This window comes from Phocoena phocoena, chromosome 6 (genome assembly GCF_963924675.1).
Source record: "Phocoena phocoena chromosome 6, mPhoPho1.1, whole genome shotgun sequence".
In the NCBI taxonomy this organism is placed as follows: Eukaryota; Metazoa; Chordata; class Mammalia; order Artiodactyla; family Phocoenidae; genus Phocoena; species Phocoena phocoena.
In genome coordinates this window covers 110,420,007-110,439,521 of record NC_089224.1, presented here as the reverse complement: position 1 = coordinate 110,439,521, position 19,515 = coordinate 110,420,007, and the positions used below count along the sequence as shown (strand labels likewise).

At 58.6% G+C, this 19,515-nt stretch overlaps 1 protein-coding gene across 1 annotated transcript; it reads left to right on the top strand.

The window, feature by feature from the left end:
- Window positions 1-3,617: 3,617 nt before the first annotated feature.
- On the top strand, window positions 3,618-16,603 carry FAM78A (family with sequence similarity 78 member A). Its single transcript, XM_065879425.1, has 2 exons — window positions 3,618-3,940; window positions 16,075-16,603. Exons 1-2 carry the CDS (start codon window positions 3,618-3,620, stop codon window positions 16,601-16,603), a joined length of 852 nt encoding a protein of 283 aa, XP_065735497.1.
- The last annotated feature ends 2,912 nt before the right edge of the window (window positions 16,604-19,515 follow it).

Here is a 19,515-nt window from a genome sequence, read left to right as displayed (position 1 = left end):
ATACTCACGCAGCAGTGCAGACCACATAGTGAGTGCTTTATCATCATCATCACAAACCCAGGCCAATCAAGCCCAGGGCTGCAGGGTGTCACCTCACTTCCAACAGGCATCAAGGACTCCAGGAAATCATCTCCGGTCTGGCCGCTTAGTGAGCAGGTAGGGCTCTGGCCTCTGCTCTTGTCACGTCAGATGAGCAAGTGCGGCTCAGCACATGTGCACGGGGCGCTCACGTCCTTGTGGCCAGGACAGTGTCCCTGCCCTCAGGGGGCACCCCAGCCAGGGGGGTCTTCTCAGTTCCAGGAACCGGGGGTGATGGTGTGGGCCGATGAGATGGACACCCCCAAGGTTATTAGCATAATAATTATGTGAAGGCTGAAGTGCGTCAAAGAGGGGCAGAATGCTTTGTGGAGGCCGTGAGTTCACAGCAGGGAGAGGACGCTGTGGGTTAGAGGCCAGGGAAAGCTTCTTCCTGGAAATGGAAATTTACATGGGGTCCTTCGGAGACCCGTGCTCTTCCCATCTTCTGGCTGTAAGCAGACCATGAGGCCACCCCACCTTGGTCTCAGTCAGCAGGGCTAGGAATAAACTACTTACTAGCTGACCTGGAAAGGGATGACCCCTCATTAGGCTGAGGGCCCATGGCAGTAAGCAGGGCGAGGGCAGGGGTGCAGCTGGCCAAGAGGCAGTGGCCACCTCAACAGGCCACTTCCTGCCTGTGGCCTGAACTGGTGCTGGTATAGATGGATCATTTGGCTGGCTGATCACCCCTCAAAGAAAACACCTCAAAGTGGCCATAACCTTCTGCTCCTCCAATCTCTGCCCTCACTGGCACTCAAGATGCTCTGGCTTGCGAGTGGAGGTGGGTAGTTACCAGGTGTGGGTGGGGCTACTGGTTTGAAGATGCTTAGAGAGGTGAACAGCGATTCCCCCTCTCCTCCCCCATCCAGGGTCAAACCCCTTTGAACCTCTGTACACAGATCTCCCGGGTCTCAGCTGGGATACCCGCCTGGGGGAGGCCTTGGGCAGGTCTTGGGAATCTCCCAGCTCTGGAGTCCTGCTCTGTGAAATACACACCATCGGCTTCCTACCCAGGGGTGGTTGATGGTGGATGAAGTGCTCGAGCTTGCACAGTGCTTATCACAGTTGGGGCCCGACTGGCCTGACCACCTGTCAGGGCGCCCAGAAGCCCAGCACAGAGCAAGAAACACGGGGACCTTTTTCCTAGAACTTCTCTCCCCACCCCCAAACTTCCCAGCCTTGGAGCCTCCAGAGCCCTGCATTGTTTCCACCCAGCCAGGCCAGGAATGCCAGGGGAACAGCAACCCTTTCCCGCCTACCCTGAGCCCCGGAAAGCCAGCTGAGTTCAAAGGGCACGAGGAGCAGCCCACCTGGACCCGAGACAGAAATCGAACTACACTACCCAGAATTCCCGCGGCTAGCCGAAAAGGAAATGTCGTTTCTGCGAGGAGAGGCTCAGCTCCCGCCCCCCCCCCCCCGCAGCTGCAAAAAGAGAGAGAGACAGAGAGAGAGACAGAGAGACAGAGAGACAGAGAGACAGAGACAGAGAGAGAGAGGGAGGGGGGGAAGAGGGAGAGAGGATTACCAGGGGGAGGCGGGCTGTGTTCGGGGAGCGAGGGTGGAGAGCAGGGCGGGCGGCGAGGAGGAGGCGGCGCCCGCCCGCCGCCGCCGCCGCCGCCGCCGCCGCCGCCGCCGCCGCCGCCGCCGCCGCCGCCGCCGCCGCCGCCGCCGCCGCCGCCGCCGCCGCCGCCGCCGCCGCCGCCGCCGCCGCCGCCGCCGCCGCCTGCGGACCTGCATCCCCGCGGGGCCGGCGAGCGGGCGGCGGTCTTAGCGTGCGCTGCGCTCCGGCCGGCGGCTACGGGCGGACACGGGGCCAGGCCGGCGCAGGGGCTGAGTTTCTGCAAAGTTTGACCTGGTTGCCTTTCCGATGCTGCAGCAGAGCGAGGCAACGCGGGGCGCGCCAGGCGGCTGCGGCGCGGCGGCGGGGCTGAGCGGCTACAGCACGCTCACAATGATCATAAAATAAAGCAGGCGCGCGGGGTGGGGGCGAGAGAGCCCCGAGCCTCACCCCTCCGCCCCCGGCCACCCCCTAGCAGCCCCGAGCTAGGAGGACGTGGGGGCCGGGGGCGCCCACTCCGGCGCCAGACCCCAGTAGAGCTAAAGGACACTGCTTGGGGAAGTGGGGGGGGCGACCCGAGGACGTGCCCGCGGCGGGTTCAGGGCGTCCGGAGGGCGGCAGCCCGGGCACGCGGAGCGGCCCGAGGGGCAGGTGAGTCGGCGGCGCCCGGGTGGGGGTGTGCGCGCCAAAGTTCCCGGCAGCGGCGAGCGCGCCGGACGCGCGGGTATCGGGGGCCGCTTGGGGCTGGCGAGGGGGGCACAGAGGCCCCGGACGCGGCGGGGCTGGAGCATTGCGCCCTCCGGGAGTCGGGGGACCCCGGCCCGGGAAGGGGCGTGCGCCCGATCAGACCGGCCTGCGGGGTGGCACTGCGCCCCCCGGGGGCCGAAGGGACCCGTTCGGGGAAGGGGCGCCGGCGGCGAGGCGGTGGGGGCAGTGCCAGGACCCGAAATTCCACGAGGCCCACTGCAGTGCCAGCCAGTCGCCCCCCGCCCCACCCCGCCTACGGGCCGGGAGGGGTCAGCGGAGATGTCACCGGCGGCGATTATTCGCTGGTGCGCGCGGTCGTGCGGCCGCCACTGACGGGTTGGGCGCGGGGGGGCGGGGGCGGGCCGCCGCCTCCGGGCAGACCTCACAGAGCTGCGCCGTCAGCTCCGCAGCCCGCGCCCCGCGCAGACGCGTCGCCGCCCCGCGCGCCCCCCGCAGCAAAGTTCGGCTCAACTTTGAGGCGGGCCTTGACGCCCTGTCCCTTCCACCTCCCACCAGGTCCTCGGCGGTCGCGGCGAACCAGGCGGCGGCCCGAGCGCAGCCCTGGGGCCCCGCACGGCGACTGTGACAGCGGCGAGGGGACGCGGCGTGCCCGCGAGTGGTCGCCGACGGGGATCCGCGCCGCGCTCCTCGGGGACCCCGCGGGAGCCGGGCGCTCGCCTCCTGGAAGCCACCGAGGGCGCCCAGACCTCGGCGGATTGAACAGAAACTGCTCTTCCATTGATTCGGCCGCGCTGGGCGAGCGGCCGGGTGCGTGTGCCCCGAGCGCGTGCGGAAGGCAGAAGGGCAGGAAGTCGGTCTTCTGCAGCGAGGGTGGCGGCACCGCGCAGGCGACGGAGCCTTCCTTATTTATGTGCCTGCCGGCATTTGCCTTCTTCGCCTCAAGACTTCAGGGAGCGTCTCTGAGCTGCGTTCCCCGCGTGTGAGGCACAGAAGGAAGGGCTGGATGTCTGAACAACATGATTAGACATTAACCTCCAAACTTTTCTTTTTTTAACCCAAAGAATATCGGTGATTTTTGTCCACTGCTAGCAGCAGAAGAGAGAACCCAGGGCCCTTGAAATGCAGCAAAATCCTTATTTATAATCAGGCCCGAGGTAGTGATATGCAAACCCCCTCTACTCAGTGAATTTTCTATCCTATGGATATCAGTCTTGAGATTTGAGATTGGAGAGCTGTACCGTCTGCACTGGGTCCGGCAGCCTCCATCCTTTCAATGCCCGATTTTCTCTGGGACTGCTGGCCTTCCCTGGAGATCAGACTCATACTGTGTGCCATGGGCTGTATTCAGAGCATCGGGGGCAAAGCCAGAGTCTTCCGGGAAGGCATCACGGTGATCGATGTCAAGGCCTCTATCGATCCCGTCCCCACCAGCATCGATGAGTCCTCCAGCGTGGTGCTCCGCTACCGGACACCCCACTTCCGTGCCTCGGCCCAGGTGGTCATGCCGCCCATCCCCAAGAAGGAGACCTGGATAGTTGGCTGGATTCAGGCGTGCAGCCACATGGAGTTCTACAACCAGTATGGGGAGCAGGGCATGTGAGTACTGCTCAGGAGCAAGCTTCGGGGGGCCCCTGGGATGGGGGAGCTTGGGGGTCTGGGGGTGAGCTCGGCGGGGTTAGAGAGGGGTCCCATCAGGGCCAGAGGGAAGTGTTAGGCAGACATGGAAGTGGCCTCTGATTCCTCCTTGGCCAGGTGACCTAGAGGGCTTGCCTGTTAATCAGATTCAGATTGGGGTCACGGCTCTAGGACCGTCCCTTCCACTGTCCCTGGCCCCCTGCGGTTCCCGTACCCTCCCTGCAAGACGCCCAGAAAGCAGAAGGACGTTCCACCAGGTTCCTCTTTGGCAAAGCACGCATGCTGTCCCGGGTCACTAGAGAGGCGGCGGCTTGGCCCGGCTCAGACCTGCACACGCGGCAGGTACTCAGGGAAGGAGAGCTGGGCCTCTGCAGCCTCCAGATTTAGTGTGCAGGGCCCTGTGTTGGACCTGAACTCGTCCCCTGGTGTTTTCTGAGGCACATCAGGACCTGGGGGAACACCCTGCTCTGTTCCGGACGGCGTTTTGTTTGAGAGGGTTTTAGAAACCCGGTGTGCTTTTCAGTGCAGTGTTTTCTCTCTCCGCAGCAGAAGGCCACTTTATGTGGACAGCCAGTGTCTGTGTCCAGAAGGCTCCAGTGGGCCCCTAAGAGCTGAGAGGAGCCCACAGACCTCTTCTGTCCAGCCCAGTCCCCAGAATGTCCCCAGGAGGGTGTACCTCTCGGTGCGGCACCCTGAGCCCCTGGCATGTTCTCTGACCCTAGAGATGGTCATCCTGCGTGTGGCAAGAGCAGCTGCAGACAGACGGGGAGGTGACTTAACTTGAAGGGCCGCCTAAAACAGCGTGGTGACAATAGCTGTTTCTGAGCACGAGGACACTTCTGAGAGCACCAGGCAGGCCCCAAGGGCAGCCCCCCGACTTGACCCCTGTGACTCCCATGGCTGGCCATGGACACTCGCCCACAGCCTGTCTCTCGGGGTCTCTACCCTGTGCAGCATCCCTCCCCGGTCCCGCAGGTGAGGAATGGAGTAGACTTTCCGCAGGACTTGGAACTCTTCACTGATTTAAGAATATCCTGGGCTTCCCTGGTGGCACAGAGGTTGAGAGTCCGCCTGCCGATGCAGGGGACACGGGTTCGTGCCCCGGTCCGGGAAGATCCCACGTGCCGCGGAGCGGCTGGGCCCGTGAACCATGGCCGCTGAGCCTGCGCGTCCGGAGCCTGTGCTCCTCAATGGGAGAGGCCACAACAGTGAGAGGCCCGCGTACCGCAAAAAAAAAAAAAAAAAAAAAAAGAATATTCTGGGCCAGCTGAAATTAGAGAGGGTGGGGAAGGGACACCAAATCTTGTGGCTTCTCCACTTGATGACTGAAGTTGCAGGGGCCAACAGGAGGATCATGGAAAAACTTAAAGCTAGGTGTAACCATGACCGCCCCAGAGGTGCACATGGCGCATATCTGGACACTCATCAGGTCCCCTCGGTCCACCCGACGTCTACATCCAAGTCTAATTCTCCAAGTGGCTCTTAAACCAGGCTGGGGGCTGACTCTCCATCCCAAGAAGGGAAACGTGATTCTTAGTTATTTGCTGTGGACCTTCCCTAAGAAGCCTTAAGCCCAAAACCTCCTCAGGCTTTGCAAGGCTTCTGGGGCAACTGGCAAGACACATAGGTTTTCCTAGGGCTTTTAGGCTCTGCTTGTTTTCTTCCCTAGAAAGGGTAAGGAAGCCAGAGGGTCCTTCTGAACTTGGAAAGATGCAAGCTCCAAGAGGAAGAACGTTGGGGAAAGCTAAAGGGACTGAGTTCTGCAGAGACGGACGTGGTGTGTGGTGGGGAGGGAGTGGGCCTGGCTTGGAGCCTCAGCTTCCCCATCTGTGCACAGGGGTGGGTGGGTGGGGGATGTTTACAGAGTCTTCAAGGCCCTGTGCTCCCTTTGTTGGCTCTGAGTCCATCCGAGCGCCATGGCTGGAGACAGGCGTGCATCAGGAGAACCTGAGGTGACCTTTCTCTGTCTGTGCCAGTCCTTGGTTCCCGGTTAGAGGAACCCAGTGCACATCTAGACTGCAGTCAAGCAGACCTGGGCTTGAGTCCAGGTTCTGCCACTTTCCAGGGTGTGACCTGAGCCACTCTGACCCTCGGTTTCCTCGTCTGCAAACTGGGCCCAGTCACAGTCCTTGCGCCACGGCTTATTGAATTACGGGAGATGACATTGGTCACGCAGCCGGCACTCCGCCAAGCCCACGGTCAACAGTTACTGCAAGTGACTGTCGTCCTTAACAGTGCTATTACTGTTCTGATTCTTCTGTCGGATGGGAAGTGGGTGATGGGATATGTAACGAGTTGAGAATCAGGGCCGAAAGGACAGAATTTGGACAGATGTAAATTACCCTTTGTGTGGAATTTTCTCCCCAGCCCAGGTCTTCCTCTTTCACAGAGGGCCCACTCCCTGACTTTTAAGAATTTAATAATAGTGTAAGTCATGGACGATTTGAGTTTTCAAGTGGTTGAAGGCTGTTTTCCTTGAGTTCCATGTGTTTCCTTTTGTTCCCTCCCCTTCTCGGGACACGCCTTCAGCGCAGGGACCCCTGTGTCCCGCATACCTCGTTCTCCTGGGTCCACTGGACTCCTGGTTGGGATAGGACCAGCCCTGGAGAAAGGGCAGAGTTCGAGGCTCCCTGGAGGGGCAGGATGGACTGGTCGTTAATGGGCTCAGGCCCCGGGGTCAGAATTGCGGCCCAGTACTGGCTCTGGGGCCTCGGCAGGTCACCTCTTGGAGGTTTGCTTTTGCCATCTGTGAACAGGGTAAGAATCCCCCTTAGGCTGCTGGGAGGATTCGGGGAGAGGACAGGTGTAGGTCACCCGTGGCTGAAATGCTGAGTTGGAAACTGCTCGATTGATTATTAATCAACAAAATTATATTAAGAAACTGAATTACCAAATAGCACGGTTCCTCCGGCCCATGGGGAGGCTCTGTATTCAACTGGCGCCCTCCGGAATAAGCCTGGACAGCTGCACCTGCTCGAATGTAAACGGAAGCATTTTGATGTGATGAAAATACCCTTCCCATCTCCCCTACCCCAAACCTCCTGTGGTAACTAAGCTTCTTCATATTTTTAAGACCCGTGATGTGAAAGAAAGTGAGGGATGGTGAGCGCTGGGATGACCAGCGGCCTCAGGCTGCCCGGAACCGTCCCCTAACTTTGCCGGGACCAGGCTGTCCCGTGCACTGCAGGATGTTGGGCAGTGTCCCTGGTCTCTAGCCACTCAATGCCAGCAGCCTCCCTCCCCCTGTTCTGACCACCAAACATGTCTCCAGACACTGCCCCATGTCCCCGGGAGGGGTGTGAAGTCACCCCTGGTTGAGAACGACTGGGCTAGACCCAGACAATTTGAAGGCTTAAAACGAAACCCACATGGGCACCGGGCTTTAATGGCCTGGGGAGGGAACGGCAATTTGGCAAAAGTTAGGTTAGGGCTTCTGTTCTTGCCAAATGGGCTTGTATTAAAAATATTAATTCCAAATACTTAAGCAAAACCCATAATACCCCCAAACATTATCCCTGCTTGAAATTAATCTCTAATCCAGGAGGAGAACCCTTTTGAACGTCGTGGGTTGGAAATATTTGCAGTGGAACAATGCCACATGCCACCCCAGTAATACCCCGACTTACAGACGAGAGCTAGAAGACGGCGAGTGTCTTGTGCCAGCTTGAGAGGATTCTATATGGTTTGGGGTCCAACCCACAGAGCTTTCAAAGCCACCCCCCCCCCCAGAACACTGTGGAATCCGCCTGCATCCACCACCCCACCCTCCACAATCCTTAGCTGCCACCTGTCAGCTGACGCAGTCTTCCGGGTGACGAGTCACAGTTTCTCCCCTGTGTGGGAGATGCTTCACGTTATCCCTAGTTTGCCCTCTTCTGGAGCCCCCAGAGAATCTGGCCCACGGCCAAGGTCAGGGTTGGTTCTGGCTCAGGGTTCTGCCACAGGTCAGGCTTGGGGTGAGGGGAGGAGAGCAGCTCAGGAGACGGGGTCTCTCTGGGTTGACAGTGCCACCCGCCTGTGCCCTTGTCCAGCCAGGCATGGCTCCAGCTCCACCGTCCACGGGTGTGGCGAGCTTGCGCCAGGCTCTCAACCTTTCTGAGCCTCGCTGTTTCCTTCTATGAAATGGGGAGAACAGTCCCTCATCGCAGGGTTGTTTGAGGGATTAAATGAGATAGTATATGTGGTCGCTCTCCATACCGTAACTAGTAATAATTCATCATCAATTACACAGTGCCTGGCAGAGAGTCAGCACAGAGATTGCCGTGTTGGAGTCATTACTGTTCTTTCTTCTCCTGGGTTGGGTTTCACATACCCGCCTACAGTATGAGAATCTCGGGCGACGAGACCTCTGAGGGTCTCTCCAGCCAGAACCTGTGGTGACATCTGCTGTCACAGGGTTATGAGGCTGGTGGGAAAGGGCTGGGCAGGGGCGGGGGGGCCTGAGGCCTCTGGCCAGGGGATGCTGGAGCTGGGGTGATGCTGTGTGGCTGCCCCAGCTCCCCGTTCACTCTCTGGTCTCCCAAGGACCCCACGAGGCCCCGATTTTATGGTGAGGCCAGGGCCGCTGAGACCTGAGGCCACTTGCCCCAGGAGGCTTGCTCTGCTCCAGTGGTCAGGGGCCGGGTCAGGAGGAATGGCCCTTGTGACCATGTGGCCTCTTCCTGCAGCCTGGGCCCGTGCAGAACAATTGAGGACGATGCTTCCTCTCTGCGAGCGGAAGACAGCCTCCCCCATCTGCGGGGCCCTGGCGGAGGCAGGAGAGGGAAGTTCTCGTTTCCAGGCTTTGGGGTGGGAGGAAGTTTGGGGGGACGGCCTGGCCCCAATAGAACTCCCCCTGGACCGGCCCCGGCCAAGCGATCGCACCCACCCTCACCTTCTGAGGGCTGAAGACAAAAGCTGGCAGCTTCCAGAGACATGTGAGGAGGCTCTGACAGCACAGCGATCAGGGAACCGGCAATGACATACGGAGATGCTTTTCGTTTCTGCTGATCGGATCTGGGTGAAAATACAAAAGATCAGTAATGCCTGCTGGGGGGCGGGGGGAGTAGACAGGAGCGGTGCTGCTCCTGGGGGTACAATTTACGCAGCTTCCGGAAGGTGAGCTTGGCTTTGTCCACGACAATTTCAAGCACACGTGCCCTTCAACTCTCTTGTCCTACTTTTAGAGTCTGTCTTAGAGAAACTGAGCCCCTGGCCTGGTGCCTGGAGTATGGCAGGCACACACAGAAATCTCCCGAGCAAGTGAATTAACGAATACGTGAATGCAGGAAGCAGGGCAGAAGGACGTATGTGTGGGGACAGAGACTCCGGCCCTGTCCATCACTGAAGAGCCACGAGCACCCCAAGTGTCCATCAGTGGGGGGTGAAACTATGGTCTGTCTCCAGGGCAGAATAGGCTGAGGCTCTTCCACATGAGGAAGAGAAGCTAGAGATCCCCTATCCTATTATCATTGTTGCATTAAAAGAAGTTGTAAAAGATGTAGGGTAGGAATCCATTTTTGTTAAAAGCGCTAGAAACGGGAACATTTACTGTGTGTATGTGCAGGGAGGATGCTCTAGAAGGATGTTTATCAGAGTGTAGCGTGGTGAGTAACCTCAGCGAGGGAGGCGGAAGCACGGAAGACAGGACTTTCGTTTCTCACTTTTTTTTTTTTTTTTTTTTGCGGTACGCGGGCCTCTAACTGCTGGAGCCTGCTGGAGCACAGGCTCCGGACGCGCAGGCTCAGCGGCCATGGCTCACGGGCCCAGCCACTCTGTGGCATGTGGGATCTTCCCAGACCGGGGCATGAACCCGTGTCCCCTGCATTGGCAGGCGGACTCTCAACCACTGCCCCACCAGGGAAGCCCCATCGTTTCTCACATTTTGTACTTCTCGATGGCTTGCTTTTTTTTTTTTTAAACAAAAGCAAAGCGCTGTTGGCCCTTTCCCCCTCGTGTTAGGCCCTGGGAGTGTGGCCTGGGCGAAGAAGGGTAAGGTGGGAAGAAAAAGTGGTGTTTGTTGTTTGGGGGGACCCTAGGGGCAGGCGGGGAGGGGACACCTCCAGCTCCTCCCCCAGGGAAGGGGCTCCTGGTGACCTGTCTGGTGGGCAGGGGCCAGCACAGTGGGCGGCTGCCCAGGGCAGGAGTCGGGAAACCAGGGTCCCAGTCTGGTTCGGAAGGGGGCTCTTGGGCCTCATTTCTCGTAAAATTGCAAACATTCTACAAAATTGGAACTTTTTGCAAATTGCAAAAAAACAGTAAGCTCTGTCAAATTGGGGACCAGGTGAGAAAATCCCTAAGCGCCCATCTGGCCCCCAGGAGGGCACTAAAACCAGCACTGGGCAGAAGAACCTTGTGCCCTGGGCAGCCCTCTTGCCCTCGAGCCCCAAGTCGCCATCTGTAAATGTGTTTCTTAGAGTGCCCAACGGTGCCACTTGTGGGAAGTGAAATAATATTTAGGAGAACTCGTTTCAGCTTAAGTATGACTGTAATTTCAAGCCACCTATTTATTCTAATGTGTATTAGAAAAAAATATATATATATACCCAATATATTCGGCCTGTTATTTCAAAGGTGTTCCATAGGAAAAGCTAAATTAAGTTGAGTTTTTTAAAAAAGTGATTAATTTCAAGGAAAAAAATTAAGTGAATAATAGCACAGGAGATATGTAAACAGGACCAAAATGAGGAAAGAGATGTGAAGTTTGGGAACTCTGCTCTGAGACCAGGTGCTCTGTTGTCCAGAATTCAAAATGCAGTCAGAGAGCTGGGAGAGACGAGGGCCCATGGGGGCACAAGGGTCCACCCGTGCCTAGGAGAGAGCTCAGGCCCAGGCTTGCCACCCTGCCTGGCACAAAGTAGCTGGGAAAGGTGTGCTCCCAGGGCCCTCAGACTCACACTCTAGGTCATGTTGCTCAGAGCCGTGTGTGTGCGTGCGTGTGTGTGTATTTCAGGTGAGGGTCTGTTGGAAGCCAGATGGGTAAGAACCCGTATGTGTGTGTCTACGTGTATGTGCGTGCACGTGTGTGTGTGCATATGTGTGCGTGCTGGGTGAGGGGCCGTTGGAGGCCATGGGTAAGAGCTCGCTCGGGCTGTGGGTCCTGCCTGGTGGCTTCCCTGGGTCAGGCCTCTGATGTCCCCAAGTCTCCTCTATAAACACCCTCAGTTGCAGCCCTGGGGTAACTGAGGAGAAGCCTGTGTGGATGTATGTACGCAGGGCGCCCAGCACGTCTGATGCGCTCAGGGAACGTGACCACTGTCACCAGTGTTGCAGTGGGGACGACCTGTGCTGGGCATGGCTGTCCCAGCCGCAGCTGCTGCAGGTGAGAAAGTACACAAGCAGAGGCAGCTTTGGGCACCCTAAACTCATCACTGGGACCCCTTTGTGGGGCTCAGGCCCTGAAGGAGAAACGGGGCAGGCTGCCCACCGCCACTGATCCAGGCCACCTGCCTCTATTGTGTCTGACTCTAGGCCGGACACCAGGATAGATTCTGGAGGCCTGGCCCCTGCTTCTCGGCCCCTGTGGTCTGTCTGGGAGTGAGGTCGTCAACAAAGGGTGGCATGATTATTAAATCACCCCCGTGCGTGTCCCAGGAAGCAGCAGGACAAAGGTTGAATATGGGGGCACCAGGCCTCGTGTGAAGGGTCCAGGTGAGCTTCCCTGGGGGCTCCAGAGATGAGCCGTGGGTACCACTGGCTAGGACAGGAAGGGGGCGGGGGACGCTGCTCGTGGCCAAAGACGCTGAGTCCGGAGGGCACAGCCCATTAGAGGGATGGCTGGTGGGTCTGGAGCCTGGGGAGGGAGAGAGGGAGGGAGGGAGGGAGAGAGGGAGGGAGGGAGGGTGTGTGTGTGTGTGTGTGTGTGTGTGTGTTTGCGTGCAAGACCCTTGGCCTCACCTGCATCTGGCTTTCAGGGCCTTGGGGAGTCATGGCAGGCTTAACAGGGTTGGAGGGAGAACAGTTCCATCAGATCTCTGTTTTTAAAGATCACTCAGGCTTCAGGGAAGAGAGCATGGCAGGTGGCAAGAGGAGGCTGGGAGAGGTGAGGGGTCGTGGCCAGGGCGCAGGCAGAGCAGAAGGGGGGCAGTCTGGAGGCGAGAGGGAGTCAGGGATGGTACTGGGTGCCCAGAGGGTGCAGGCCCCCCTGGCATCACCGATGACCAGGTCAGCAGCTCTGTTTCCCTTTCACAGCATCGTGACCAGCGTCAATGGCAGGTCCCTGCAAACATCTGTTGAGTGCATGGTGGATGGGGCTGCAGAAGGAATGGGCATTGAGGGACGCTGAGGAGTCTGTCTCAGATGTGCGGCAAGGGGGCCCCAGAAAGCGTTCTGAGGTCCAGCTTCAAGCCTGGACTTGCCTGCTGTCCTCTGGGTTCCCACACCTCTGGGATGAGGGTGGGAGTGTGACAGGGCCCACGGAAGCAGGCCAGTTTCCCGGGCATGGGGACTGCACCGTCCCACTGGGCCCCGTGCTCAGAAGGGCCCCTTGCGTGGTTCCATGCTCTGCTGTCACCGTGTGGCAATTCTTTATTTTTGAACAAGGGGCTTCCTATTTTCGCTTCACCCCCTGGTCCCACAAATTCTGTAGCCAGTGTTGCCCTAAAGACCAGCACAGGCCAGTGAGCAAAGGGGGAGGACACGGGGGAGACCAGGGCCTCCTGCTGGCCTGTAGGAGGCCTGACACGACCTGCCCTGAGGTCTGGAGAGAAGGTGCTGGGGCAGAAATGGGCGTTTGCTCGTGTTCACAAAATGCCCCTCCTCCACCTAAATCTGCCGGTTGGGCATCCGTGTGCCGGGCACGGAGCTGGGAGCCTTGCCTACACCTTTCGTTGGCATGTGCACCTGTATTGTCCTTGCTGTACAAACAAGAAGGCTCAGGGTGTGCAGGACCAGGGTCTAAACTCACCCCTCCGCCCAGAAGGTGGAAAGCTGAGGGTCTGCCTTGAAGCCCAAGGTCATTCCAGAACAAACAGGAAGTCTTAGAGGCAGGAGCTGTATGGAATCATTCCTTTCAGAGCATGGATAATCTGAAAACATAAATGAGGTCAAAAGCCTTCAGGTCACATCAGGGCTGGCAAATCCATTAGTGTTAGAGGCAAGCGTCACTCCAATGGTCTCCGGAAGTTTCCACGTATTGCTGTTTTCTATGTACCAGGTAATATATATATTGACGCATTTAATCATCTCAAAAACCTTGAAGGTGGGTGCGGTTATCCACAGTGAACCAATGTGGGGCTCAGAGATTTGTGACTAGTAGCCGGTGGGGGGGGAGACTGGACCCGGGCTGGTCCACATCCCTCAGAAGCTGTGCCCTTAACCATGCTCCCTCCACCACCTTGACAGGGAGACTGGACCACGGGGCCCAGAGCCAGCCCAGCTGGTTTGTGATGATTTGAAAACAGACGCCCTTGGCCCTGGTTCTGAGTAATACCCCACATGAGACACGGCTGTCTGCCAGCTCATGGGGACTGTCACCCATGTGTGACTGAGCCAGCGCCTGGGCACTTGGGGGCTGGGAGGCGGAAAAGGAAACCTGAAGCTGGGGGTCAGAGGCTGAGAGAGAGAGGCCATTCTGGTGGCAACCCCGCGTCCCACAGCAAGCCAGCTCTTAGGAAGTGAAAGAGGGCAAAGGCAAGAGAAAAGGTCTTTTGGCAAGATGGCTTTCTGCCTTAAAAACAAAACAAAACAAAAACCACTTTTATAAGCAAGTGTAACCACTGTGAGAAGACAGAGGGGGTGCCTTCCACCACAGGAGGCTGGGCACGGGTGGGGCACAGGCTCCTGAGAAATTCGGGACAGGGACCCTGACCCCCTTCTCTGGTCCATAGCGGCCACCCCCGGGGGCAGCCGAATCTGCCGGCTCACGACTGTGATCTCCTCCTTGGCGTTTGATGAGCTCAGGGCCCCGGGCAGGAGATGGCCTACTAGGCAGGTGTTACCCTAATTTTGTGACCTTTTTAATGAAATAAACAGAAAAATTAGCAAAATCACATCCCTGATCATCCCTCCTGTAGTGGCCCCAAATTTGCTAACTGCTAACATTAAACGATGCATTTTTTACATTGTGATTAGATACACATAAAATTTACCATCTTAACCATTTTTAAGTTTGGCAGCATTAAGTACATCCACATTGTTGTGTGTCTATTTCCAGAACATTTTCATCTGCCCCAACTGAAACTCCGCACTCATGAAACGCTGACTCCCCCGTTTCCCTCTCCCAGCCCCTGGCAACCGCCATTCTACTTTCTGTTTCTATGAATTTGACTCTTCTAGGGACCTCATATATGTGGAATCATACAGTATTTGTCCTTTTGTGTCTGACTTATTTCACTTTGCATAATGTCTTCAAGGTTCATCCATGTTGTAGCATGTGTCAGAATTTCCTTTTTAAGGATGAATAATAATATTCCATTGCATGGATAGACCACTTTATCCATCGTCCGTTGACAGACACTTCAGTTGTTTCCACCTTTTGGCTATTGTGAATAAGGCTGCTATGAACAGGAATGCATTTTGTAAAGGAGTATATTCTGGAGAGCACCGCTGGTGTACACAGGTGTGTGGAATTCTGGGGGCAAAGTGTCCTGATCTTTGGAATGGCAGGTGCCCAGGCCTGATTGCTTAGCTAAATCAACTTGGGAAAAAGACCCCCCCACCCCCGCAGCTGTCGTTACTTTATCTGTCTGGTGGGGTGGATGTGATTGTTGATGAGTTTCTAAGGGGTGGGCTCCCCAGACGCTGCTGTGCCCCCAGCCACGTGTCCTCAGAGCAACTCAGGACAGTCCTCTTCTGTCAGAGTTATTATTATAGTAACAATAGTGACAGCAATGGTGCTAGCAGGCACCAATCACTGGCATTTGTCTTGTGCCCTGCCCTGGACTGGCATGTTCCTGCCTGTGTCCTTCCATGACCTCAGGTGGGAAGTGGGTGATGAGTCTGGGGTCCAGGGAGGGCTGGGATTTTGCCCAGGGTCTCACACCAGTGAGAGGGTGGCTGAGACTTTCAGCAAGGTCACTAGGTTTCCTGAGTCCGAGCTCTGGACAGCCCGGCTGCCAGGAGGCTGAGCCCCCTGCAGGCAGGTCGGGCTGACCAAGCGCTGCTGGTTCTCAGCCCGGCCCAAAGCTGCAACTGCAGGTTCCCCGGCAGCTGCGGCAAGTCCAGGAGGCACTGATTGTAAAGCTGGCCCCGAGGCTGGGACTGAGAGCAGAGTTTTGAGACTGGCTGATTAGGTTTTCTTGGTTCTACTGCTCCGAAGACAGGGGCCAGCCAGGTGGGAGCCATTCTGGCTGAGCTGTGCTTCCTATTCTAGGCAGGCACGAGCAGAAACAAGGCGGGGGCAGGGTGGGCGGTGGGGAGAAGAGGGCACCGCCCACGGTGTTGGCCTTGCTGGGCGGAGGGCCAGGGAGCCCAGGCCCACGTGTGGTGGAGGAGATGTGGAGGGGAGGGGCCAGAGCCTTGGCGAGGGCCCTGAGCGCTGGTTCCCATGCCCCTGGCCCCGGTGCTGGACACCAAAGCTCGGGGGCAGGCGGGCGTTTGACCCCGGTCACACGCTGGTCAATGAGGGGCTGAAATCACTCCCAGATGTGCCAGCCCCACGGCCACTGGGGGCCCCTAAAGCAAGAGAAAGAAACTCCCTGCCACGTGCACTCCTACCCAGGCCGCCCTGACGCGCTGTGTGGCCAGGAGAGTAGCCCCTCCCCAGCCTCTCGGGGCCAGTGGCCTCCGCCCTAACCAAGGTCACAGGGTTGCATGTGGCCGTCCCACCAGCCGCTGGGACATGGGACGGGGGGGGCACAGCGCAGGTTAGGGCCCCCCATTACTGTGTGCTGCCCCCAGGCCCCTCCCTTGAGGGCAGGGGCAGTTAGGGCTTCCCGAAGCCCAGCCAGAATCCAGCCCTGTCTACAGTGGTTTCCGGGGGAGACCAATTTGAGATGATGCAAGACAACAGGCCGTGGCTTTTGAGGGGGGCCATGTCTAGGGGAGCCCCGGTTCCCTGACCTGATGCTGGGTGTCTGTTTACTGTCTGGCCCCCTGGGGAGGTAAGCCCCAGGGACAAGGGGCTGCAGACGAGCCTGTGCGTGGCTGGCTGAGTAAACTGGCCTTCCCATCCTCAGGTCTAGCTGGGAGCTCCCAGACCTCCAGGAGGGCAAGATTGAGGCCATCAGCGATTCGGACGGGGTGAACTACCCCTGGTACGGCAACACCACGGAGACCTGCACCATCGTGGGCCCCACCAAGAGAGACTCCAAGTTCATCATCAGCATGAATGACAACTTTTACCCCAGCGTCACGTGGGCCGTGCCCGTCAGCGAGAGCAACGTGGCCAAGCTGACCAGCGTCTACCGGGACCAGAGCTTCGTCACGTGGCTGGTGGCCACCAACACCTCGACCAACGACACGGTCATTCTGCAGACACTGCGCTGGCGCATGCAGCTCAGCATCGAGGTGAACCCCAGCCGGCCCCTGGGCCAGCGCGCCCGGCTGCGGGAGCCCATCGCCCAGGACCAGCCCCAAATCCTGAGCAAGAATGAGCCCATCCCGCCCAGCGCCCTGGTCAAGCCCAATGCCAACGACGCTCAGGTCCTCATGTGGCGGCCCAAGTACGGGCCGGCGCTGGTGGTGATCCCGCCCAAGCACCGGTAACAGCCCGGGCACCCGCGAGGTGACACCCAAGTAATAACACCACGCAAACAACCCGCACGGACTCTGCGGTCGGTCAGCAAAATACAACCTTTCTACCTTCTCCAGCGGGCGGATCTCACTGTGCGAACGCGCGGGGATGGCCCCCCGCCCTCCTGGGACCTGCTTCCCTGGCGGAGGGGGGGAGACCCGGGCGGGACCGACCACTCCACGTGCGCCCTCAGTGTCACCTTGGGTCTCCTTTCCTCTCCTCGCAATTTCCGTCATTCACTTGCAACAGACTCCCTGAAACAACTGCTTTTTCTGTTCCTTTTTTTTTTTTAACGCCTCTTTAAGAGGTTCAGGGGTGGGACGAGGAGGAGCTGGTGATGAGCCTGGTCGCACCGCACCGGGGCTGATCCCACCGGGACTGATGCCACCGGGCCTGATGCCACCGGGGCTGATCCGCGGCGGCCCCGCCCCGCCCCGCCCCGCCCGGGCAGCTCCCCTCATCCTCTGTCACGCGGCCTTATGTAGACTTGCTTTGCCAAACTTTTGCCTTAAGCCGATTTTAAAGGAAAAAACCGGAAACAAAGAGAGCAGTTTGTCTTTTCTGCTGGACTTCGCATCTTCCGCCAGAGGTGAGGGAGGAGGGGGCGGGGCTACAGATTTAGATCTAAAACGGCTGCTCGTTCTTCCGTTAGCCGAGCCGAAACCACAGGCAGATTCTGCCCCCAAAGTCCCTTCTCTCCACCCCAGGTAGAACCCTTACCCTACTCCGTGCCTGCAGAGACAAGCTGTGAGCTCGGGCTCAGGGTAGATCTGCGGGGGGCTCCTCTCTCCTCTCTCTTCTGCGGCCGGAACTTGCCTTGGGTGGGCCTAGGAGCAGAGAGGGAGGGTCCCGTGAGTTATAGGTGGAGCCCAGGGAATTCCCGGGCTCTCTGGGGGGTGCCTGCGGATGGGCTCCAAGCACCGCGGTGCTGCAGGTGAGGGCACCCACAGATGGGCATGCCTGGACCTGGTAAGGCTGGGGAGGTGGGAGGCAAGGGGTAGACCCCCTGCTGCCGGCCCTCACAGAAGCGAGCCAGCACCCACGGCCAGGGTGATGAAGTGGGCCTGGGGTTGAGGCTGGTCCTTGAGGTCACCCTCCTTCGGGTCCTGGGCCCTCTGGAGCCCCAGGACCTGGTCCTGAGTGTCGCCAAGCTTTTCTAGCAATGTCTGCCTTGAAGGCTGCTTGCAGGAGCTGAGGGGGGACACCCTGCTGAGGGAGGCCCCCTTCCTCCAAGCTTGACAAACCCACAGCTACATCGCCTGGGTTCCTCATTCAGACCGATAACGATCAAGCCCAGAAGACCGTCAGATGAGAGAAATAATCCATCTTTACTGCAGCTGAGCCGTATGTAGGAGCCCCAGGGACAGCGTGGGCGGGCGTGGTGCACGGAGTCCCTGCTCTGCTCCTTTACCCACGGGCTACTGTAGTTATTCGAGGGGTGCTTAACGTCCAGCCATCGTCCTGACGGGACGCGTGCGGCTCTCCTGGAAACTCTGGACGGGAAACAGCTTCGTGCGGCCGGCTGCCGGCCTGGTGCTTCGGGAACCCCTGTCAGGACCGGGACGGGACCTTCCCCCTGGAAAGTGCCAGTTCCCCCTGGTGTGTTTGGAGGGAGGCCTGCCACCCAGAGAGGCCACAGCCTCAAGTGAGGGGCATGATGGGTCCCAGCTGCCCCCCCCCCCCCGGGCACAGACTGCGGAGGGGTCAGGGTGGCAGTGGCTGGCTGCCGCGGACGGGACCTGGCCTCCTGATGGCACGGCCCTTCTCTGCACTCAGGTCTTTCTTGCACTACAAAGGAGAAAGGGCCCTGGGCGAGGGGTCAGGGACCGGAGTGCTGGTTCTGGGCTGGGTCATCGCTAAGGAGTTCTTACTAGGGTAGGGGTGGGCGTAGGAACCAACAGTAAGTGGTGGTCCTGAGCTGTCTGGGGGCAGAGTCCCCCAAGCCCGCGCTTCCTGCGTGTGAGCAGGCCCTGGGCAGGGGCCCACGGCTGGGCCCGTTGGGAGGAGCCCTGCTGCCCCGCCCCACCCCGCCCCTCACTGCCCGGCCCCTTGCTCTCTGCCCCTCCTAGCCTTTCGGAAGACAGAGCTGGGAGGGCCCTGGGGAGGCTCCAGGTCCCGCTAAGGAAGCTCGGCTTAGCTTGGGTCTGGTCCCTCGGCTTCTCATGTCAGGAACGCAGAGCGCAGGCTTCTCACCTGGGTCCCCGATCCCTCTGGTGTCCCCCTCCCCGGCGTGGACACACTCCTCCAGCAATAAGGACCGTCTGTGGTCGTGGAGAGTACTGTGAAAACAGACCAATGCACTTACTAGGAGGCACAAGACCCTTGAAGAAAATGTAAAATGAACCTTTTTAAAACAACAACAAATATTCACAAAGAGAAATAAAATGTAATTTTCAAGTAGGCCTGGCTAGGAGCTGGATGCTTCCGAAGTGGCGGTTCATTTGGGGGCTGACGGCTCTGGATCTCTGGCCTGGGGAGTGAATGTATCTGGGGGGGGTGGTATATGGCTGGAGCCTGGGGGTTCTGGTGCTAAGGGCCTTGGAGGAACCCAGGAGGAGGTGGGCCACTTCACAGATGGCATCCTCTGTTCTCCACAGCTCTGGACCTCAGTCCCCACCCAAAGTGCCCCCTGGTTGGGGCCCTGTGTGGAGGAGGGGCAGGAGACTTGGATGTACAGCTGGGACTTGGGGGCAGCTTGGCTTTTTGGCAAACAGTAGAAACCTGTGTGACAAGAGGGGTTAGTGTTTAGACTGGGTCCTTACCCACAGACTTGCAAACCTGTCTTCACGTGGAGACGCGGCTGCTAAGTCAAGGTCAACCTAGGCCGTGGCCCTGCACCTGCCCTTGCCTGTAGCTGCTGAAAGGGGTCGTGTGGCCAGAGCAC